Raw genomic sequence first — 26,167 nt, forward strand, 5'->3', positions numbered from 1 at the left:
ATGCCTGTCACTTGGCAGCATATCTGTCATACAGGATCACCTGCCACCTGGGTCTGTTCTAAATAATTTTTTGGCTTTGGGGTTCATACTGTGAAGCATCAGCTGGGATTTACATGTTGTGAATACATTTGTTGGATTTGTCTTGTGAATGTGGATACATCTGTTCATATATCGCTGGATAAGTTTGTTCATATATAGTCATAAGACAATAAGTTAATGTATTGCTACAGCTTTTATTTACGATGTCCTGCATGTTTGGGTCATGACACCCTTGCCGGTGGCCAGTATTGCTTGTGTGATCATGACTGCTATACTTGGCCAGTACTGCTTGATACAACATTCAGACAGACGAGACCAATGCAGACATTTAGCAATTTTTAGAAGTCTTTTAGCCTAAAGAAAACAACAGATTTCAATAAGGCTTGGAAGTGACTGAGTTTGGAGACGACTGAACAAGGGTGGTGAAAAACTGAACCACATACCGTAGTAATCCAGGAGAGACTCTTTGATCCCCCAACACCTTGGCTGCAAAGGTGGAGGTACCACTCATGATACCTATGGAAGGCTTTGTGGCATTAGTAAGGTAGGATTTCCATTATTTCTTGGATATGGGGCCTGCTATGCGTATCAAGGACGTCACTGAAGCAGCGGAGGAAAATCATCTGTAATGTCCAAAGAAGCACGAGTATGTGTACAAGTTGTAGAGTTACTGGGCATGTGCCAAAGGACTGAAGGACGGCGTAAGTCAGGCAGTCAGGAGACAGTGGTGACAGATCAGGTTTGGTTAGGTTGGATAATTAAGAAGGTTAGGTACCTGTACCTGATATAAAAGGAGAGATAATAAGTTATAAGGGACATAATGGCTGGATGGTTGGGTGGGTAGAAATATGTGGATGCTGTACCGGGGTTGCAGGTTGGCAGAAATGTGTAATCAGCTATTTGTTTCATTCCAGGAACTTCATTGCACCAGCCACAAGGATTTAGACTCTACATTAGTTACACATTTACAGTACTCTTTCAGTCTCTGCAAGGTGATGCTTTAAATGTTCTGCTAGTCATACTCTCAATTCATTTTGTTTATATGACAGCAAGTAGGAATATATTCTAGTCAATCTTGATAACACACTGCTTAGTACAACCATGTTAAAGATAAACAACACGTGTAGACAATACTTTATTGTACCGAACTTTCAAAGGATAACTACATTCACAACTACAGAACATCAAATAAGTAAACAAAGAAATGGACACACTATTAAGCTCAAACATAGAAGCTTAGTTGTGGATCTTTGTCATTATAGAAAACAACTTTATAACAAAAGAGAGAACCTTTTCTCTGACTGTCCTTTAACCATCCATACACACCCACGAGGAATCGGGCGACGAGCAGCAAAAACTTCACAGCTCCAAGTTATGGTTATCACATGAGTTACGACAGTGACACCTGATTGAATGAGCAACAGGCTTCCCTGGATTCACTCATACCACTCCCAACTTCAGCCATTCATTTTACAAATATTAACTAAAATGATCGCCCTCACTCCTCCCAGGTACTTATGAGATGCAGTAGGAAATCTGCTACAACTGTTACTTACAGAAAGTGCTCTAGTCCATGGACAGGTCTTTTTTTTTTTTTTTCCTTTTTTTTCTTTTTTTGTGTAAAAAAAAAAAAATCACTATATACATTTTAATATTCATACACACAATAATGTAAATGTCTGATATATATTATATATATACACACTATACTCGTATATGTATACACATACTCATGTCAGACATACCGAAAGCTGTACATAAATCACATTATCAACACTTTCCACACAAATTCATTTCAAATACTGTGTGAAGTACTGGTAACCAAGACAACTGTCACATGAATTACAGCACTTTGTACAGCTGCAGACTCTTTTTGTGCTAATACCATGACTAGGCAGGCATCAAGGCTTTACAATACCCTATCATTCTGCCTCACCCACATTCTAACCACAGTGCAGCTTATTAACAAGGTTCATTGTGCCTACCAAAATTCAATTCTGGCAAGTTGTCTAAACCTATCTTCTCTTAAATTAAATCTTTAAATTCATTACTGACTGACCAGCTGCATAAAATAACAAGAGCATTATAACAAGTGTTTAGGTGTAGGTATGTGGTCAGGTGCAATGGGCCGAGGCAAATGCCTGCCTTTGCCAGAGGCATATGCTATGTGACTGAAGTCTATCACATTGCAATTTACCACTTAAGTAGTATACCTGAATTAAATTATAAATAAATAATAATTATCATAAATCAGAAATGCAATGGTCATTGACACTACAAGGAAAGTGCCAGCTCCATATCTATTGGAAATATTTTTAGAGATAATATTATTATTATACACTTAACAATCTTTGGAATGCAATGCATTAAAGATAATAGATTTTCTGATTGTATTTTACTAGAATACATGCTTCAAATCTAATTACTTAAAACATCCTTCAATATTGAAAATAATCACAGTCTTTGGGGAGATTTGGCTCCTAGGGCTAAATTGTTATAACTCTGTGTACTACATGGAACCCTTTGTAAGGATACCGTGTAGCTCAGCATTCAAAAATAATAAAAACAATAATAATTACAGCAACAAGAACACTAATCATATTAGTGTCTAAGAATGACTAAATCAGTATGAAGATAAAATTTTTTACACATGCAAAAAGCTATAAAACATTTAAAATTGAAGACTGTTCAGTGAAAGAAAAATCTTACAACCTGTATAAACTTCCAAAAGACCTGTAAGTATACTCCAATCCTGCACTGAGTGATGCTACTTATTTGCATTGATTCCTTGGATATTTCCCCTGGATGCCGCAAGTGCTGGGCCCAGCTCGGTACCAGCCATAATATCATTCACAAGGCCTTGCATCATCCAGTAGAATGTTCCTACACGTGTCAATAAGATTGCCTCGTCTCCTTTCAGTTACTATCCATGATGCCAGAGATTCATATTGCAGTGAGCATCAGGACAGCAACGCCCATGTGTGCTAATAAGCACTTGGTGTACTGTAGCAATGAAAAAGAAACGAAGTTGTACCTTGTAATACTGAGGGCCATCTGCACAGTTTTTTTTTTTTTTTTTTTTTTTATTTTTTGTATTTTTTATCAAGTCCTTAACATTAAAAATGTTTGAAGACTAGATTCAGGTTTGGGATTAATTAATCTGAATTTGCAATATGGCAGGCAAGTCGGTTACACCGTCGTCTGGCTCCATATCAGAATAAAAACTTGTAGAAAAAACGTTGAGCACAACACATTATGCATATTAAAATTATTTAAAAATATTTAATTAGCTAAAATACTTACTTTATACTTTATATATATATGTATGTATTAAAAAGAGAATTCCTACTTAGTAGAAATTCCTTAAAAATTATCTCATTCTTGAATAACTAAACACACAGAGATTTTGTACTGCCCTTATCTCAGTCATAAGAAGAGGGATGATATACAGGACCTAAGTGCAATACAGCATAAAACACAGGAAAGTGAGGCAAGAAAATGGCCTCTATTTCCTTTGTCTTTGCAGAAAATATCTTCAGAACACTTCTACATAATGGAAGGGAGTTTTGATATATTAAACACTTCGCACACTGTCAACATCTACCGAACTAAAATTTAAATTAAAATCAATGAACAGGGCAAAGGACAATGTATGATGGCACATGATTCAGTATTAAAAAATGGCCTTGAGCATCCATTAATACACATATCTGCCATGTGAATGAGCTACTTGTGCTGAACAGTTTAAATATTGCAAGTTTCAATAATGACACTATTCACCACACCTCCCTCTGAATATGCTTTGAGTGCACTATGGGCTTATTGTTACTACTGATACTGAAGAGAGGTAATGGATGATGTGAGAGCATGGGCCCTGAAGAAAGGCAGGGAGGGTGAGACAGGAGCCAGAGACTGGTGGACTGAGCACATGAGCCCTGTGACCTGAGGACAAGAGGCAGCCGCGCCCACTCCCTGATATGGAGATCCTAGAACCGTCCCGCCACACCTTACCGTCCTCAGCAGCAGCACAGCACCACCACACAGCACCAGTAACTTCACCTCTCACAACCCATACACCAGTCACTTGATTAAAGCTTGTATGAGGTTTGTTTCAAGGTTTCATTTTCTAAAGACTGAGCTGGAATTCAACATCCATTGAGTGTGTTGCACTGAGTGTTCACATTATAAAAACTGAATGCAGTATACAATCAAGCCTGCTAATCTGATATAAAATCTCTGAAATGTAAAAAATAGCATTATAAAATATTTTACAAGAACATGATTACCGATTCAGTTTTCAATGTGTACAACTGGTAAACTGCTTGCAAGAGTGGACGGCATATTTGGTGCAGCAAGACGAGTATTGCCATGAAGTAGATTGTCATAAGACTTTAAAAAATTATGAGAGGGGCTGCAGCCTAGCTCTGTGCCAAATATAAATTTTTTTTGTTTTTGTTTTTTAATTTATTTATCAACCCTGAAAAATACAAGTCTTGGACCCATGGGTAATAATAAATAAAATTCAGAACACTAATAATTGATCATGGAAATTTGTCATATCTAAATAATAAAAGGTACATATCTACCAAAAATTAAATAGGTAGCTTAGTTTTAATTTTTGCCAACTAAATAACACTATAGTTAACTTGTAAGTCCTGTAGTTAAATGCGTCATGAGCGGTCCCGGAGGCGAGCTGGCCACAGAAGAGTAGTAGGGTTCGTCAAGCCGGTCGTCAAGGGAGTCGGAGTCTTGGTAGTCCTCATCCTCGTTCATGTTGGCTTCAGACATCATCTCAAGAATCTCATCCCCATAATTGCTGCCCCCATCAGAGGCACCGGATGAGGCTCGTGGAGTGGAAGCCGGGGTTGGGGCAGGGGAGAGTTCTAAGCTCTTAATTCGGCATGAGCAAGGGTGGAAGAATCTTGGATCGATCAGCACCTCACCGCAGTCCCCTCTAAATATCAGCCCACAACAGACCTTCTCCCTGAAAGATAAATAAGTAGATGAGTTTAAATAAAAGCAAAACTTCAAGATGACCTCTATTTTCACAAGTAATGATACGCTGATGTAAAATGTGGTGGTGGTGGTGGGGGGGGGGTTGTATACGTGAAAATACAAGTGAGTGCTAGCAACAGAATGTCCAGTGAAATGGGCAATATCTTCATTCCCACATCATTCAAGTCCCTAAAGTCCTGGTTTCACCTCAAGCCCAACCACGTGCACATACCTTTTCTTCTTTACTGATGCACTTCCCATACACCTACCAGAGTGTCAATGAATAAGTAAAATAGTATGTCACCATAACCTCCAACTCCCTACGACCTCCTGGCAAACCCCCAGCTAGGATGGCTGTGACTCTCCTATTCATTCTATACCCCCAATGTACTGTTCCTTTCTTCCATATCACACAGTTTTCCATTTTCCAACAGCAGTCTCAGTCCCTGTTTTAAGGACTTCAATTTGCATCCTATCTATGCCCAGTCTTCAAATATGTTCATACCAACTAAATGTAATTATTCTTAATCCAATCAGCAATTCCATATCTCACTCTGACAACCTATACTCCCATTTCAATATTCTCAATTTTGACATTTGTAGTATCTATTTCGCTTATGCCTGCAGCTGTCCTGAAGAAGGGATTAATCCCTGAGCTAGACCTCATCAGATCATATAGCCTTGCTAGGGTTACAGGAGAGCGCTACCCCTCCCAGCACAGCAGCCACCGGGTGGGGTGCGAACTCGCAACCTCACGATTACGAGCCCGACACCCTACCACTGAGCTACCGCACTCCCTGTCCTGAAGAAGGTAAGGTACTTTTTATCTTTTTCTTCTTGTAACCTATAAATATTCAATGCTCACTACCCCAAAACCCCCTTCTCACACCTGCAGAAGAACACATTTTTATACAGGGTTATTTTCACCTCCAAACTAAGTGACACGTTTAAGAAAGAACACTGTACAGTTCTCCCATGATCAGTCTTCACAAAGTGACCTCTCTTTAACCTAAAACTGCGTTATACCCGGTTTACACAACATGGTCCCAAATATCTTAAATTATGAAACTCCTACAGCAATCACCAGTTCACCTTCCATCCATCCATACTCTCCAGTTCAATCAACTTTTGCACACCACAATTTATTATTAAGTACCAGAACTGTTCTTTGATCAGCCTTTTCTTTGTATTCACTTACAAAATTATTTTACTGTTTTTTTTTTTCCCTCAACCTTCCACCCTTTAAACAGATAAAATGACTCAGTAAAGGGATACTGAAAGCAAATACATGAGTAACTTTTTTTTCAGGCATATATGAAAAATGTACAAGTTCACCCAATCTGTTCAAGGAATTTTATTTGAAGTGGCCAATACTGGTAGCTAAAAGAATTAAGTCGAGCAAGAGGCCATCATTAAACAATCAGAATGAGATGTACAATACTTACTGCTTCCAATACGATAAGTCCACAAAACTGCTCAGCTGGTACTGTGCAGGTGTGGACTTCTTTCGCTTGCCAGCCCCTGAGACTAGAGTGCGGTCTTGTGAGTCGGCATCATCCTCAGAGGGATATGGGGATGGGTAAGGGGAGGGTGCCAGGGAACCAGGAATAGACGGACCTGATCCATCACTTAATCTCTCATCACCAACTGTAATATCGTCACTTAGTGCTCCCGGAGATGTCTCTCGCCCAACTTTCCTTACGTACCTGCAAATGGAAATACTTTTATAAGCATACAAAACCAGACAATATACATGAAGCATACAAAACTAGAAAACATAACACTGCTGCTAGCATAGGAACACACAAACATCAATTATCCCCAGGTAAAATATTTCCACATAACTTTTAAGGACTATTTTTCCCTAAATACATCTTTCAGTTCACCATACTCTCACCCAGCCTGCTGTGTAGCTTGTTACACTACTTATAATTCCCCCCCCCCACCCTCTTAGTCAAAGTCCCTTATATATGGAGGTTTTATTAATTTCTCCCTCTCTTGACCCTATCTCACTTGGATGATGATGATGCGACATTTGACAGAATTAAAACTGTCAGTAAGGTGCACACTAGCTGTCTAATAAAACCGTATTACCTTTCTTGTGAAGAGGAATCAACTGCAGTAAAATTCCATGACCTGACTTCTGATAAACCAGTTTGAACAAAGAATTTTTGTACCGCACAGTGACATTACATGCTAAAATACAGATTTATTCAATTACTGCATTAGTATAGACAACAGCAAACATATCCACAATTTAAATTGATGAAACATGCCACAATACATGTAATCAGACAGTCATTATTTTGTTTTTAAGTTTTATTTTCAGCTCTCTGTGGTTGTTGTGGTCCCAGGTTCATGTGAAAGTGAACACAGAGGGCAGCCGACTAGGAACTTCACCTTACTGTTACTGACGTGGAATGTCTGTATACAATGGAAGAACATGCAAGTGCCTGATGGTGTTAAGTGAAAGCATAGGGTATAACAAGTCAAGCTGCTGTCATGGCAAAGTCAGCATTAATTATCTCCCTTCATAAACACCTGTTAAGTCAGTTTATGCAAGTGATTTATAACATTCAGCACTACACTGAATGTATATACTTGATGTGTGTATATTAGGAGAAAGCTCACTCATAATGACAATGTACTGAGATTTATAGCCTATGCTTTATTGTATTAGAAAAATAGTTTGTTGTACCACGTTACATAAGAATACATCATCATTTACAAATTATACCTAAGTACTGGTACTACAGAATAAAATGATGTTATGATCATGATGCATGCAAGAGAGTGAATGAGGCAGTATTTTGGCATTTCCAATGTAACACAAGTGGATCTGAGTACTGTATGTCAAGAACATGTTTTTGAAGTAATAACTCCATGGCAAAGAGCAATACCTTCCCGAGTGCCCCCCCCCCCACTCCTTTTTAAATTTAAATTAAGGTAGAGACATGTGATTCCAGTTTTTAAAAAGTAAACTCAGGAGCTCCACACTCAAAATCATGATGGATAACTGATGTTCAACTGTATGTGTTATTCATTTTAAAATTCTGGACATGGTGTGTGAATCACCATTTTTGCAACCTAAAATATCATAGGTTGACGTTCTCCCTACGTGTCGTGGGGTTGGTGGATGATTAGTGCCCCTCCCTGTAAAACAATTAACTCTAAGCCGTTGGCCACCCCGTTTGGGATACATGGCGTCTGGCAATGAATGAATGAATGAAATGAATGTGTTCTTTCACCAGTAAGTGGCGGCTGGGACAGGAAGTGAGGCCTAATTTTGAATGTTCCATGGCTAACCCCCACTGAAGTTGTTGTTAGCTGACTATTATTAGGTTATTTAGGGACACACCATGGTAAAGTCATAGGGGGTTAGGAGGAGGGTAGGACTGAGACAAGGCACAGGCGGTGAAACAGAAGACAGTGATATAGCGCAGGTTTGGTTATGTGTGTGTAGCAGACTGGCATTACCTTACGGGTGTTCACCCCACAAACTCTCTGGCAACCACTGCTTGATATTCTGTACTGCTGTTACCACATGAACACTCAGATGACAATAGATGAACCACCTTTTAATATTAGAGGCTGTACTGTACTGATAATTTAGGACACTACTGGACCCTTCCTGCATGACACTTTTTTTTTTTCCCCCAACTGTACGTCACCAAGATATTTAAACTTACCTATGTTTTTTCTTTATTTTTTCTTTTACAGGTTTATCTGGACTGTCAAGATTCTTCTTTAATTTTTTGCTCTTGAATTTTGTTAGAGACTTTGTGCCAGGTCCTGCTCTTGCATCCACGACCTGGAAAAAAATTGAATCTGAATTAGTACAGAAAACATCAGATTCAACAATTATTAGAGAAAAAAGGATTATATAAGCAGAACCACAATAACCTCTTAATGTATTGTATGGTACCAAACTTTACCCCTCACCTCAACAATCTCATGCTTCACTTAACATCGATCCCTCTGGAATTCCTCCACACACAAGAAGAGCATTTTAGGTCAGGATATCACAGGTGTTGGATTTTGCTTTCACTGACTCATAAGGAGGTGATGAACGAGTAAACACACCAGTGACATACGGATTTTAGGTAGCAAGTTCAAATTTCTGCTGTTTATGCAAGGAACAGCAACAGCATTGGTAGTTTGGTAATGTCTCCTTACTCTGTCCATGAGGCTCAATCCATACATCCTATCCTACAAGTAATATCCTCAGCATATCAAGAGAAATGAAAAGGATAGATATTAGTGGTCAGGTGGTGGAATGATGTATTTATTTCATGCCTTGCTTCCAGTGCAGCGACCATGACATGACTGCCTCTACTCTCACATCCCTTCTCTTGACCTCTTCCTTCCTTGCCAACTCTCCTACCCAAGAGCCCCTTCAATCGGAATGGTCTCCACTGCTGAATAAACTCCAGTATTCTGGTGTCAGGCAGAATAAAAATACAAACTATGTCTTTAGGTGGAACTGTTCAAAGCAGGTTTTGTCTCTGACCCTATAAATCCAAATGGGTTTCCCTAAACTAGACAAAATTGTTTGGTTGTTAGCCATAGCAAAATATATCTTAGGACTGAAGGGTTTAACTACTGTACTCTTTCCCTCATGTAGCAGACAGTCTTTCCTTTGCAACAATACCAGTTACCTCAACTTTAACATTTTCACTCACTATCATCCTGCCATATCAATATGAATAGTAGTAAGAGAGAGTAAGTGAGCTCTTTTGTGGATGAGGACAAGGAGGAGGATCCCCTTGTTCTCACCTATCAAAGATCTTTCTTCCCTCTCCTTTTACTATGGTAGGTGCACGTGGAGGGATGGAGTTGAGAGGTATATGAGGGAGGAGGGGGTGAGTTGGGGGGAGGGTAGTCAAATGGTGGGTGACAGAGTGACTTGGAGGCGTTTCGTCTGCGGCCACCCTTTGCGGGATTAGGGTATCGGGCTATAGATAGATAGAGGTGCAGGTACCCGTCATCCTTTCACGATGTAGTGGCACCTACAGATGACTAACACGCTATAAAGTCTCCTGGAAAACAGGAAACCATTTACTATGACAACGTAGTCACCAGAAAAACAATTATTCTACCTCCTGCATGTTACGTATGCAAAACTAGAGACTCAAGAAAATTGGGCAGGCCCATTTGGAGTGGCCTATTTCATTTCTTTCTCAGTTCTGGATTTATGTGTATGCTAACCAGCCAAGGCAATACATTTATACATGCACTGCCCTCTTTACATGAGAATAAAGACTGAAATAATGATGATGAAATAAGGAAGATATTAATGTCTCATGAGTGATAATATGATTTTGGAGTACAGGGGAATGTGTGGATAAAATACGTACATTATAACAAATAGTGATAAAAGCAACTGAGTACAGGTAAGGTACTTACAGTACTTTTGAGTGAGTGAGTGAGTGAGAGAGAGAGAGAGAGAGAGAGAGAGAGAGAAAATGTATGGCAGTGATTAGGGAAAGATCACAGGTGTTAAGGATATATTGTTTTGCTGGAAAAACGATGAATGCACTGCAGGACTTTTGTGATGGCATTGAAGTACAGCATATGTCAGAGCTGGTGGATGTGTAAGCAAATGACTCAATGCAGTATCACTATAACAATAAGACAGGGTGTGTGATGTCCCAAGATTTTCATCACATGGACGAGGTTATGAAAGGTTAAAATTAAATCTGTGGAAAAGGGGTGGAAATGGTAATAAATAGTTTCTGTTACTGTTGTCTACCCTGGTCTGTCTGGGCCTGCAGGTCCATCAACCATGAGCAAGCAGCTGCTGTCCTGTGGCAAACCGCTTCACCAGAGTCATTAACTGGCTCCTATAATATGGATAGCCCCACAAAAGGATTAGCAAAAGTCTTGTGTTAAAAAGATGAGAATGGTAGTCTCACTCCAAACTTTGACTACCTGGTAAATGTGGCTGCATTCAACAGGGAGTGTTGCACAAAGTGGGGTTGGTGATGAATAGTACTCTATACGTGAGCATTACAAATTTGATTTTTATATTTATGCTCTGCAGCTTGCTTATGGTGAATAGGATCTTTGCAGTCTGGTTCAGCATTTTGTATCTGCAAGTATGAAGACTGCACATTAATGTAGACAAAAGTAAGAGTTGCTGAATGTTTGAACTGTTACACTGGTGGTGCTGGGGTGGATGGGGGGGGGGGAGCAACTCAAGGAAAACATGTTGCCAGTGCCATGAAGGCCTTGACACAAAACAGATACCTGAATATGGAAGTTGCAAGATGACTGCATGGTATGTTAGTACATACACTGAATGGGCAGGAGAATTTGGTATGGTAGAACTATAAGAAGTCAAGCACAGGATCACAAGTGAAAGATGTGGAAAAAAAGTTGTCTACTAATTAACAGGCAGTAAAACATGATCTGATGATATTCATGTATTTGCTGTTGGTGCTATTGTGACCCCAGGATAAGCTGGACAGGAGCCCAGTAGACTGAAAATACCAGTCACTTCAACACCATATGGAGTTCTTAAGATTAAGGTTTTGTTGGAGGAGTGTCAATGTTGTAAAACAGCATTGCATGAGGTGTGTGTGTGTTGTGGTGTGGGGGTGCACTGTACAGTGAGAGCACACTGGACTGTCTTTTAGTTGAAGTTTGTATTTGTACTGAAGAGAAAGGTAAGAGAATGACTACAGCTACACAGGTGGCAGTTGATGTTGAGTTACCTGTCTGTCTGTCCTGCCAAGCAACCCTATCAACCAAAGGCAAGCAACTGCCCTTGCAGGGCAGTCCCTCACAGTAAGCCTATATTCTCTTGTGGTAGATAATTCCTCACCATCTCTTGTGGCAGACAATACCTCACCACAGTGAGGCATGGGGAAGAGTGGAAATTTTGTTTCCAGGTGTATGCCACACTTATATCTCTTCACCCAGTTAACTGGGGCACCATAGTAGTAGGCATCATATCACCCCATTACCAGTCATACGGTTACCAACCAGCAATGGAGATGGTTTCCTAGGTTACAAGAAACCATTAAGGTTCTCACTCAGAGTAGACCCAACTGATGTGGAAAGAACAGTTACATGTGACAGGAAGGATAGGAGACATGGGAAGAGAGGAGGGCAAGGGAAAAAAAATATATATATATAAAAAAATAAATAAATAAATATGAGGGAAGAAGTATGCAACACTACAGTCTAGTGTGTCTACCTACAGCGGTGAAATGAGCATAAGTGCATCTGAAACTGGGAGGTGGCATGATATGACAAGATGGATGGATGGATGGATACAAATAATAAGCCTGCGATAAAGTACTGAATGGAAGCCAAGAAAACAAAGGAATTCATAAAATATCAAAATGGATGGATGACATAAACACGGAGCTGCATGAGCCTGGTTTGGGGCCACGTATATAACCAAATGTTTACAGAAAAAGTGCATGTGCAAAATTTTATGGTAAAAGTGGAGATGCAGTACAGTACTTACATGATGCCAATTTCTATCAGTTCCCTTTGGCAGCTTCTTCCATCGCTTTACCAGCAGTACACAAGCATTGCAAATTTCGCCAGACCTTCGCTCCTTTAGGTTGAAACAATCAACAAAATCGTCCTCATACTTCTTCGAATCGGTGAATCTTGAGCTGCAAGAGAAACACAACACATTAAAATTCTCTTTCCACAGGCCAAAAGAAACATAACACAAATATTCTCTCTTTCCTACGACCACAGACCAAGTCATTTATCAAAATTCATATTACAGTATACAAAAGTAACAGGAACCAGTAAAAACACCCAGCCCCATATTACCGTACCCCTAGTGTGGTGCTGGGGACTGAGGCTGTCATCACAAACCAGAACGTTCAACACTGTGACCTGCCTACTTTTATGTCCCTGATGGTACAGTACTACTGAATACAGTACAGTTAACTCACAATATACCAAACCCCCTTTTAATGGATTTTGGTTTTAATGACCACCTTGAACTGGATGAATGTTACAGTAAGTTCATTTAACGAATTTCGTTCGGTAAAAGAATGGATGTGTGTGAAACACCAAACAGTGTGGCGTCCGTGCACACACAGACACCCACACTCACACTCCTCTGCATTGTACAGAATGCTGCATCAGTCTCTGAGTGACTGGCACCGTGAGAGGAGCCATGAACAGAGAATTTACTAAGAAAAAGAGTCATTTAGACCTAGCTGTATGTTATCGTGTATTTTAACGATCTTTGTTCGGTAAAAGCCATGATGCCTGGGAAATTACTGAACAGCATGGTGATCAGCTTTAACGTCAAAGGCAGACACCATAATCCTGTAAGGGGTGGCCATTTGACTTTCAGTTATATACTGTAGTTGTTTTACGGGGAGGGTCTGGTACCAATTAGCCTAGTCTGCTATATCATGCGTGTACTGTACTGTATGAAACCCTTGGCTGGCTTTTTTTAATCTACACCAATATGCACAGCACCTGATCCTCACCCTGACTGGCATCTTTAAAAATGTGATCATCCACCATGAACAATGTATACTGTATTAAAATGTCTATTCAACTGAAAAATTTGGAAATGATAAAGTATGGTAACTACACTTTGGCAATTATTAACCCCTAGGATACGCAATTCGATCGACTGAACCGGTGTGAAAATCTGTATATGGAGATTACTTTTGCAGAAGCAAAAAAAATGTTATTCCCAAGTTTTAGAGTTTGAATTTACACACCTTATGCCAAAACCAGAGCATTTCAGACCACCTGGTTCATGAATTACAGCCCATCAAAGTTGAAAAAAGTTACCCTTCCAGGCGGCACAACTCCCGTTTTCTATGCGCTCCCACCCCATTCCTCCCCTCCCTCCTTCCCGCCTACTCAGCACTTAGTTCTGATTGGTTGGAACGGATATACGTCTCAATCGGGGCGAAGCATGTTTTCCCCAGTTTTTCCCTGAGCCCCTCAATCGATCACATTCGGTATCTTGCGTAATCCTGAAAAAGGATCGATCAATCCTGTTAGCACTTTCAGGGTTAAAAGAGGTGTTTAAGAATGGTTGCTACATAATACTGACATCCCACAGACCTGTATAAATGGCAAAGACTGATAACAAAATGCTAACCCAATTTTTTTTTTTTTTTTTTTTTTTTTTTTTTTTTTTTTTTTAAGTACATCTATCAACTGCTAAGTGCCTATAGTGAACCAAATCAATAATCAAAATATATTTTTTAAAACTTACATTTGATATGAACTGCATATTGCAAAATTTACCCTGGCGTGGCATATCACATTTGATATGAACTGCATATTGCAAAATTTACCCTGGCGTGGCATATCAAAGTGCATACCACTACAGTAATATAACTAGTGAAAAGAAGTTGATGCATTTGAGTCTTTAAAAATCCAGGAACAAACCAAGGTGTCTGATACATCCTAATTACCCCCAAAAGGACCTGCATGCAAGTAAGCCTATGTGAAAACTGCCTTAAATCATCAGTCACTCCTTCCTACCTGCCTACAGTATCTATCTACCTACAGCCAGACAATTTAGTCCTGGAAAGGGTGACCACAAACAAGTTGCCTCTATGTTGCTCTGTCATGGGACTGCCCTCCCTCTAACTCACACCACACTTATTCATATAACTCTCCACCCCATTACATCTACTCTCCTAGTCAATCTGTAATTCTTACCAGTAATTCTTTCCACATGGCCAAACCATCTCAGGCTACCCTATGTCTCCCAACACTTTCAGCACACCCAAATCAACACCACAATGCTCCTGAACTTCCTCATTTGCCTGTCTCTATATACTGTAACTCACACATTCCTCTCAGATAACTTGGTCCACTCTTCTCACATTTTGTGTCCTTCCAGAAAGTCCAAGATCTGAGTGGGAATGAAAATAATGTCTTGCAATGATTTCTTAACCTCCATGCTCATCTCCCTATATCACTGCCCTTAATGTACTGCCAACACTCCTGCCTTCTCTGATGTACCCTTTCACATGTTTCATCATCTAAACTCCAGCCTTTGCATCTCATGATCTACTAGTAAACATCTGAAGGCCCTCACTTTCTCCATTCCCTAACCATTCAACCATATTATGCATTTTGTGACTCATTTTTCTCAAATACCAAAATTTTATTTTGTAATTCCAGAAAGCTAAATAATACTGTATAAAGCCATTTGGCAAATACTGCTAAGAGTCTTTAAAAAATCATCAATAATTTACATGACTTTCACGAGTAAAAGTCTGCACACGTCACTCTATATGCAATACTTGGTCTCCCACCCACTGATACAATTAACATGGATAACACGGCAACTGGGCCTACAACTACTGCGACGACTACCAATGAGCTGCCACGTGTTCCATGACAAACTTACAGCTGGCAATACAGTAAAATACGGGTACAGAAAGGTTTTGTACCATGCTGGAAATATACAGTACATAATTTGAAACTGTGTGTGTGTGTGTGTGTGTGTGTGTGTGTTAGAGAGAGAGAGAGTTGCAGGTTTTAGTTGCTCCCCTCCAATCAATTCACTGGAGAATTAAGTTGCCTCCAGAATGTTCAGCCACACTCAACAAGGTAGCCAAAGCTCCAGCTGACTTAGTTGTTACTACATTTGCTTCTTGATCTGGGTGTGTCCTGAATCTAAGTTCAAAACCCACACTACTGGTAACACTGCAGCACTAACAACAACAACAACCCAGCAAAATCAAACTTTAGAACAAAGTGAATTCAGACTCTCTTCAAAGGCATCCCCCATCACCACTGATTTTGAATGCTCATCTCTGTTGCAGGGAACACCTCATGTACTGTACTGTCATCCTGTAGGTTCAGAGTGATGACATACAGACTCTCATACAACATAAATAGTCAATACAACACTCCAGCTTTCACACACACCACCATCACTACAGATACCCCAATCTAATTCATATTTGATCAGTATGGGGTGAAATTAATTCTGGATAACCACTTTTCCTCAACAGATAAGGTCCAACAGAGCAGCAGATCTTTAATGAACCAACAATACAGACATCTATAAAGGACTTCCTAACAATGGCTCAAAAACAGCTCTGACACACCTATGCCCATTACATCAGTGCACCCTTTTACTCCTATTACATAAACATAAGCAAATGAGAACAGGTATTCATGAATTACTTCCTTATGAAAGCCAATTTCTCTCTCTCTCTCTCGTTATTTTCATTAGCATATCCTGATTTTTTTTTTCTTTTTAAATAACAGAATAGAGGAAGGAAAAACAAATTAATAAAAAAATAATACACTAGACTACTGGTATAGTTGGACCTGAACAGCTGCAGGTTGAAGTTTGGGGGGAAACAACTCCAGGGAAGAGAGTCCCAGGGAGATGCAGTTCGGGGAATAAAAGAACTCTAATAGGCAGAAGTTCTGCAATATGGCTGTGTAACATTCCTGTCATGCATGCACAAAGCACAGCAATTACTGTATATCTACAGCAGTGGTTGGGTTGCAACAATAAGACTGGCAGGAAAGCAGACTGCATTAGAGGGATTTCCACTTGAACATACTGGTGGCTCACTACCGGGTACAGTAGCAAAACAAGTTTGCTTCTGTCTTTTTATGTGACCCTATGAGTACAACCAACAAAACTAAATACCGTATAAACATGTAGGCCTATGCAGTGTATTGTACAAGAGATGAAACGAAAGGGGTGGGTAGTATACACATCTAATGTCCGCAGGCTATACTTTCTGTATCAGTTTATACTAGGTCCACTGCAGAATGAAACCTCAGAAGAAGAGTGATTGCCTAAAGCAACCATTCCCCATGCTAAGTGAACACTGAGAAGGGTTGTCTGTGGGAAGAGTGATGCATGTGAAAGTTTATTTGCTGTAATGGTTATGTTTGTGTTTGTCAAGAGTCCATAGTCTATATGAGATTGGTAGAACCAATGGGATGCAAACCACAAACTTGAGGAACATGCATCACAAGATGAGAATGCTAGCTGAGCAAATGCGATCCTATTAAACTTTTTTTTTCACACATTCATTATCTTTAATCTTATTCAATTTCTTCTTGGACTTGGCAATATACTATATTGTACTGGAGTATGGAATAAATGTTAAACAAGATAAACAATTATGCACAGTATCACTGTTTGCTCTGATGACATGAAAGGCAGAAAAATATGTATGGTAGATGGCTACTGTACAAAAAATTTCTGTGATAAGCCAAAAGAACGTGTGGCCCAATGAAAGCAAGAAAAATGCAAACAAGATTATTATTGCTCGGTAACATGAGGTGGTTTGGCCACGTGGAGAGGATGGAGGGTGAGAGACTGATGAGGAGAGTGTATGTGAGTGAGGTGGAGGGGGAGAGAGGGAGGGGGAGGCTGAGGATGAGATGGAGGGATGGGGTGGAGAGGTATATGAGAGAGGGGGGGTCTGAGTTGGGAGCAGGGCAGTGAAATGGTGAGGGACAGGGCGACGTGGAGGCAATTTGTTTGTGGCCACCCTGTACGGGATTGAGACGTCTGGCAATAGATAGATTGATAGAACATGAATGCGATGCTAAAAACAAAAAATCAGTGTTATTTGTTGGTAGGTGCTGAGTGAAAAGTCAGAATATAAGCACCCTAGTGATTATAGGTGGACATGTGCTGAAATAATAAAATTTTCAGAAACAAGCTAACATATTTTCAACCACAAATCCTCATGTACAACAGGTCCTCAATGAATGAATATGTGTGTGTGTGTGTGTGTGTGTGTGTGTGTGTGTGTGTGTGTGTGTGTGTGTGAACCATATAATTAGGTGACTTGGAAATTCTTGGAATTAATATAGAGTCTACTGAGGTCTTTGGAGGGAGGGATGGGGGGAGGTGATGTGGGATTCAGCATTAAAACTGTACCAAGAACATATTAGAGAGAAAAACTTCTGAATAAGTTCCATTAACTATTACCAAATAATCTGTAACAGTTTACTCTAAGTGATTGTACCGGTATCAGTTCCTAAAAAAATACTGTGATAAACTGCAACTTCTCCCTGACTTAAATGTGGACTTCTTGCATTCAGTGTGGTGATGGTGAGGAAAGTGGCATAAACATAGACTGATTAGCCAAAGGAAGTGCAAATGAATCACGGAAGGCAATCCGATTACTTTAGTCCAAGAGAAATGGGAATAGGCACCTGGTATACGGTATTAAAATCTCTGAAAAATACCGGTACTTTGTTATATGGTACTGTTTTAAATATCTACTTTTATCAGACCTCAAACCCACCAACTTCCTTTCATCGAACTAAATTCAATACTGTACATACAACTTTAAAGTCTGGGTTATAACTAGTTTTTAATATTATCTCATCAGCAAACATACTTTTCATTCTGCATTACTGTATTCACCAAATCTCTACTTTACTGCAGTACACACAGAGGAATTTTAGCTTACCTAATCACTGTCTAAAACCTCACCCTAATACTTTCAACAAAATCATATTCCATGGAAGCTCTTCTCATGTGGGACCTGTTTTTAAATGTCCTACTGCAGAGATGCTAGGTGGAAGAGCTCTCAGATCAGAACAAGCCATGACCTATCTGCCAAATTCCAGAGCTGGCCAGAAGCTTTTCTACCAGTATAGTGTGCTTTGTAAGCACATAAGAGTTTGTACATATGCCTATAACCATGATTTCATCTTGGTGTAAACTTTCAATAGGCCTATTTCTGGTGAAGCAGTTGTACAATAACGGAAGAATAACTGAGCTAAAATATGTACTTCTTTTCTTTTTTCTTTTTTTTTTCTCTCTCTCTCTCTCTCACACACACACACACACACACACACACACACACACACACACACACAATGACAATGAAAACCTCATAACTCAAATGTGCCACTTTCATAGTGCTGCAAACTGATTTCACATAGGAGCATGTCAACTGAAGCCCTTGGTACATTCCCTTGGAGAGCTGGGAGTCCAAGAGGTTTCTTTGGTCTCATGAATAAATCCATAGCTAAAAATGTAATTTTTTGCATGTATCTACTACCTGCTGGAAGAACCTCTTCTCTGTGTCACATAGCAGAAAAGTTATTAGCCTCTGAAAACCATCGTGGTTGGGCAGGGCCGGGTCATGTCGGACCGTTCAATTCTCAGCTGAACTTAAGAATAAACATCACTTCGCCGCGCTTGTCTGCTTCACTCGCTTGCTTGTAATCATGTGTACATTAGCAGGGGCATGAGTTAGTCTTCTATCCTAAAATGTCCTGGACAATGGCAGCCTAGCCTCTGGCCCTTATACTCCACAGGAGGTAAAATAGAATAGGCAGTTTTCTTCCATGACGGCAAAAAATTTACCTATATAATACATTAATTATCAAGGTTGGCCAGATAGTGGCCACAGCATATCAGTTAATGGCACCACATGCAAATCATATTTTATAACGTTTATCAGTATCCAAGCCATTGTTTTCATGATTATGTAATGGCAGCAACTAATAGTGCAGATAACAGCAGGTGCTACAGAACCTTTGGTCTGTGCTAAAAGTTTCCACAACAGAATGATGCTGGACCAAATAAATAACTTAAAAATTAGTGCTTACATAGGCTACAACCACCTCTAGTTTTTTATGCAGCTATTACCAGTAAGCTTAAAAAGTTTATTTATAGCCTGTGACTTTGTAGTGTTTCAGAAACATGGGTGCACAGGACCTTAATGAGTTACTTGAATGCAATCTGATTTATTTAGACAAATTTAGTACAGCTTCGTTACAACACTCCTGTCAGGGTGACACTTCATGTGTGTAGGATCCAACCCAAATGGGCCACTGGGGTTTTTCAATCATATGTGTGTGTGTGTGTGTGTGTATATATATATAGAGAGAGAGAGAGAGAGAGAGAGAGAGAGAGAGAGAGAGAGAGAGAGAGATGTCTGGCTATTAACAGTACAACCCATTACTGTAGGGTCAAAACTTACTTTCCAGCACATCAGACTTTCACTTGTATAGCAGCTATTTTAATCAGACATGCCAAATATACAGGAGTTTTACAGCATTATGCAAAATGGACAATGACTGAATAATGATTAGGTAAGGGAAAATAATACAGTAACCTAAATGTGGGAGAAAATCTAGGACTTTGAAAAGAGCAAATTGTGGGAGGACTGTAAAAACTGTGTGTGCACGGACGAGTGTGTATATTTTGAGGGATGAGCTAAATTATAAACTGATAAAGTTCAAGTGGGAAAACAGCTGGGTTACAAAATTCTGTGATTTCTGATAAAAATACCAAAGTCCCTCAAAGCAGTCACTGGAGGTTATGTTTCAACTTCCAAATTCCATGTTATCTGTAAGTAAAAATTTATCTAGTTTTGCTGGTCTAGTAGCAAGGTCTATCTGTTCCACTGTCATACCTGTACAGCGTTTCAGCCTGTTACACTCTCGCATTCTTTCCAAGTGTTGAGACCATCTCCACTTACCCATGTGTATCATCTCACAAGTGTACCGGTATGCTGCTTTTACTTAATTTGACCCAAATTTTTGTCCTCTGACACTTTTTGCACAAAGATCATTGGCAATAAAAGAAAATGTTTGTTATAAAGTTTCCATTTCACATGTTCACCAAATGGAATCCCTTCACTGACAGCAGGAGTGATATGGTAGCTCATTGAACTTTCAACCACTTCTGACTCCTGCAACTGATGTAGCTATACACCACCACCCTAACTAACTGTATCCCCAGAGCAACATTTATATATATATATATATATATATATATATATATATATATATATATATATATATATATATACCGGTATATATTAATATAAATAGCCTAAATAAATAAAGGTTCCAGGAAGCATGCATCAGCCTTGGTCAGCCAATGACAGCCCTTCATGCTGCCTGATCTCAAGTAGCCCCTCAATTCAGTTCCATATCCCTGAAGTCACATTGCATGACCTGGTCCCAAATCATTTTTGGCCTGCCTCTCACAACTCTACCATCAATATTCATACCTCTAACCCTCTGCATCCAGTTGCCTTTCTCATCACATCACTAATACATCCACGTAATACCCATCATAAACTCACTCATGTGCCATACGTATATCAATCTTCTCTTGCTTTGGTTAAACCACACAATCTTCCTAGCATATGACAAACTCATAATTACTGAAGTTATAATCTGCCTTGTACCTTTCACATTGCTACACAACTTATGTTCCCACCCCCAAACAAACAATACACAAGATGGAGTTACAATAATACTACCACTTTGCTCTAAACACAAAACTGCTGTTTCCTCTCGAACAATGATGTTCTGTCCACCTTACTTAACATAACCTTTGTCTTCCCAACATTGACTCACAGAACCTCCTAATTGCATACCCTCCCAATTCCTAAACTTCTCCACAGCATCTTCATTGCTATCAGGAAGCATCATTATCACTGGCATACATAAGCCCTCCAACAATCCAGACCTGAAAGCCCACACAGATATCTAAAAGAAATATGGGCAGTTAAGGATGATGTCATCAGATATGAATACACAGAAATGAGGATGGTGAGATGTGTACAGTAGCACACGAATAAACAGGACACTCTGCTCAATTAAGCTGCTTCCGTAATGTGCAACTAGCCTATCTATCTATTGCCAGACGCCTTAATCCCATATGGTGTGGCCACAAACAAATCGCCTCCACGTTGCCCTGTCCCCCGCCATTTCACTGCCCTGCTCCCAGCTCACACCCCCCTCCCTCATATAGCCTACCTCTCCACTCCATCCCTCCATCTCATCCTTGGCCTCCCCCTTCCCTCTCTCCCCCTCCACTTCACTCACATACTCTCCTCATCAGTCTCTCACTCTCCATCCTCTTCACATGGCCAAACCACCTCAGTGTGTTTCTCCTAACGTTTCCTATCACATCCACATCCACACCACAATGTTCCTTTACATCCTCGTTTGTTAGTCTGTCTCTCTATGTGACTCCACATGGAGTTCAGTAATGTGCCCTGGTAAAATTATATACTGGTATGTGTAAAGGTAGATGAAGATGACTGAAGTATAGTAAAACTACACAAAGCACAGGACATGCCATGTATTCAGACTAAAAATGTTTGGTACTGGATGTTTCAGTAAAGTGCATTGGCAAAATGAAGTGAAAAGATAGATTAAGATGGTTGAGATATGGTAAAACTGTGCAAAGCAAGGGATTGCTTATGCATTAAGACCAAAAAGGTGTGGTAAAACCCTCTGAACCTCAAGAATAAATTAGGCATGGGTGTTGTAGGTGGCTCCTTTGCAGCTTGGAGAATGTTCATCATACGACTAATAGTGACCCACAAACATTAAATACTATAAGCAAAAAACACCTAGTTAGAGTGCAAGGATACTGTATAAGTACAAAAAAAAGGGCTTACAAAGGGAAGAGCTTGCACAAATCTAATACCGGTACAACATTTATCTTGAGTATATTAGGTAAAAATAATCCGTAAAGCATTATTCCTTATACAGTACTACCGTACCTTCAGGAATCTAGAGACAAAAACAAAGATGACTGGAATGTAAAAATGACTGAGTACATAACCCTGGCACCATCAATCAAAGGTTACTGTTGCTAGTAGGTGTTTAAAAATAAATGAACTTGTGGAGGCAGTAGCCTAAATGCTTTCCACAAGACAGGTAAAACCTGTGTAGGAGCAAAGGGAGAATGATGGTTCTGAGGTAACTGCAGCAGTGAGAGAGGAATCTGACAGGAATCCCACCCCAGTCAGGGTGATAGGCTTGCTCTGCCTGTAGGTATAATTTCCAAGAGGTAATTCACCCCCACCCCCTCCCATGTACAGTAGAGTACTGCAATGCCATCAATGGAAGACTGCTCATCTGCCCTGGACTACAGCAGCCTTGCCCTAAGACCCTACACCTCAAAGAAGGTAGTTTACTACTAGGCAAGTCAGGATTGACTGTCACTTTTTTTTTTTTTTTTTTGTATCAATGGTGCTCTGAAAAGTGCAAAGAGCTAATGCTAGGATGAAAATGAGCCCTGATGGATACCTGTCAGAATGGGAGAGTTGCATTTAATGATAGGTACCGTACTGCTCCACTAATCGCATAGCGACCAGAAACTATGGCTGGGTGGTATATGAATTTATAAGTGCACTGGAGCAGGAAATAAGTCAAAGCAGGCAAAATAGGGCAACAGTGTTTGAACAGGAAGTGGTTGCCTTCCAAGAATATTCTGAACTCAATCAGGAGGAATGTGGTGCTGGAGGAAGTGAAGTGTTTCAGGCATTTAACTCATGTGCTGGCCTTTGTTCTTGTTATTTTCAAAGGCTTTTATTTATGGCAGCTTAGTAAAGACTTTCAGATTTAGGAGTTACATACCGGTACTGTATACCCTTAAGTATAAGGCCTTTCCTAAAATGAATAAAGACCATCTGGAAGCAACAGGAAGAAATTTTAAAATACATCTCCAGATTAATGAGGTTTAATGTTTAGGAGTTATGAAATGTAAGCAGATATGGAAAAAAAAAAAAAGGGACTGCAGAACTGGGAACACTCATAGGCCTGGTAACATAAGAGCAAGCATTAAGACAACAGATTACTGGTAACAAAGGGCTCCTGATTATGAGGGACTGACCTACATCGCCTCTAACTCTGAGATGTCATTCTTTGTGGGCACTACATACACTTGGCATCTCCATTTACACAGAAGAAAAAATGTTAATGTTAAGGCATGTCTGGATGTGGGGGATGCATTAAACATGTTACTGGGTACTGATGGCACATTAATTCAAGCACCAAGTGTAATTAACATCTGCTTCTAGCCTTCAACTAATAATTGCTGTAGCCACTCCTTTATTTATGTATCAGTTAGAGCCAGGATTCCAGGAGCTTGAATGATGAGTGAATGGAGGCGTGGCCCACTGAATTGGGCAAACTTCGGCTGTATGGATGTTGCTACTCCTCACCCTGCCCCAGGGTGGGAAAGGAAGTCTGGATGATGATCTATCTATCTATCTATTGCCAGACACCTCAATCCCGTTTGAGGTGGCCACAAACAAATTGCCTCCACGTCACCCTGCTCCCCGCCATTTCACTGCCCTGCTCCCAACTCACACACCCCTCTCTCATATATCTCTCCACCCCATCCCTCCATCTCATCCTCGGCCTCCCCCTCCCTCTTCCCCCCTCCACTTCACTCACATACACTCTCTTCATCAGTCTTTCACCCTCCATCCTCTCCACATGGCCAAACCACCTCAGTGGATGATGATGACGGTGAATAAACAAGAAAGCAGATACTGAGGAGCAGTTAAGGATGAATTGTATGCTCAAGATGCAGAGATGGAGAGAATGGATGGAATAATGAAGGTAGTCTTATACTCTAACTGCTTTAATTTAGCCATAAACAGCCACTTCTCCAACCTGAATGCTGAGCTATAACAAGAGGTCAATACCAGATAATGGTGGAAATCAAAAGAAGTACTGTACTAGGGAATGATGTACAGAGTAGTAATACTGTACTGTCTTACTCTTTCACTGATGCCACGTTAAGGTGAAAGTACTACAGGGACAGCCAGACCAACCAAAATGTGTCACTTTAGGTAATGAACAGTCAGTAGCTACAGAAAGGAACCACCCAGTTACAAACATTGTGACAATGGAAAGATACTGTACATGAAGCCAAAAAACATTAAATGAAAAGGTTGCAATAAAAAGCTGCAGCCTTTTCCCACGCAAGGACGGGGTAATGCAGGTTTCAGTGAGCAAGGACAGAGAAAACCAGAAAGTCTGGGTTATACTGCACATCTGACCTGTCCAAAGGTTTGATCTTCAATTCTGCCAAAACTTCCTTGCCAGCTGTGGCAAATGAATACTGGTACATTTTTAAATGAGAAATATGGAATGAAGGACAATACTGGCAGGGTACTGCTGGCCTACTTTTGCTCTTGATAGTACCAGGCTGCTAAATGTAGTGCTAAAAAGCTGGTGTGCAGAGTCAAGAACAAGACATTCCTGTGAAAAACCTGAACAGTATAAGTCAAAATATGCTGCACAAAACAGCTAAGCAAAATTTAAGCTGCAACAGGGACACGGTGGCACACAGTACTTAGTTCCCTGAATCTGTAGGACACTGTTTTTAGCATATTCTTCACGCTAATAATGAATTTATTCAACTTGGGAAAGGTTTCTCATGCTTAAGTGGTTACATTATCTCTATCCATCTTTAGCCACACACCTTCCTGTATGGTGTGGCCTCAGTGTGCTCCATGTCACCCTGTCCTCTACCATTTGTTATTCAAGTACAGTATGGGAAGGTCTCATACTGAAAGGATTTACTAAGACTGTGTCCAACTCCTCTAGTTCAGAAAGTCTATCATAAAGTGAATAAAATGCAATAGCTAGTCAGGAGATGGAACAACGGTAAAAAGTAAGTGAAGATGTTCCTGCACTCAATGGGTTAAAAAAAATATGGACTCTGGGAATGCAGAAATCAGGAGCAGGTGAAGGGAACATGATGACACAAAGGGAAGTATGAAGTCAGAGGGAAACAGGACACTTTGGATCCCTTGGTACAGCAAGGAAAACAAGTATCTTCCTGTATTCTGGTGTACACATCGCAGATAAAAGTTGAGCCAGTCAAGAAGTGTTAGTCCATTTAAGAGTATATACTGTACCGGGTAGGCTACTTCTCTAATACTTTCAGTGACATCCACATTAATACAACATTCCTTAACCTCATCATTTGTCTGCCTCTCCATTTTTTTTTACTAACTTTATACTGTACTATGGTACTCAGATAAAATGTGCAAGACACTTGATTCTCTACCAATAAAAGGCCCCATCCCTTCTCAGTGCTAGTCTGGAGAAAGCCACAGACACACTGACAAACAGTAAGGTGGATGGTGGTTCTCAGGTAAGGTATTGGTAAAATTGTTAAAAGGCTGAATTAGTGAGTGAAGGTGGTAAATGATCACCATTACTGTAAATGAGGACACGATAGTGGATGACAGGCTAATGAGTGTGACTGTGAATGTGTATAAAGGGAAGGAGATGCATTTAAAGGTGGTAGCCACAAGGATCTGATCCCGTTAAGCATTTAGCTATGAGTTCCTGGTACCTACTTTGCCTTTTATTCTGGGTAGTGTTACATGAATTTACTGAG

The 26,167-nt window shown here is 40.0% G+C and overlaps 1 protein-coding gene across 2 annotated transcripts in view; it reads right to left on the minus strand.

Moving 5' to 3' along the window:
* Positions 1-1,161: 1,161 nt before the first annotated feature.
* Positions 1,162-26,167, minus strand: part of LOC145392923 (SIN3-HDAC complex-associated factor) — a 50,640-nt gene continuing 25,634 nt past the window's right edge. For both annotated transcript variants that reach the window (XM_080267208.1, XM_080267207.1), the window contains exons 3-7: positions 12,512-12,665; positions 8,724-8,845; positions 6,480-6,740; positions 4,686-5,023; positions 1,162-3,042 (exon numbers count right to left, since the gene is read on the minus strand). In XM_080267208.1, coding sequence (XP_080123334.1) covers positions 2,963-3,042; positions 4,686-5,023; positions 6,480-6,740; positions 8,724-8,845; positions 12,512-12,665 — 955 coding nt within the window. In that variant the 3' untranslated portion in view covers positions 1,162-2,962. The remainder of the gene's footprint in view (positions 3,043-4,685; positions 5,024-6,479; positions 6,741-8,723; positions 8,846-12,511; positions 12,666-26,167) is intronic.

Source organism: Coenobita brevimanus, chromosome 23 (genome assembly GCF_032717465.1).
Source record: "Coenobita brevimanus isolate Jiangsu-jjx chromosome 23, ASM3271746v2, whole genome shotgun sequence".
In the NCBI taxonomy this organism is placed as follows: Eukaryota; Metazoa; Arthropoda; class Malacostraca; order Decapoda; family Coenobitidae; genus Coenobita; species Coenobita brevimanus.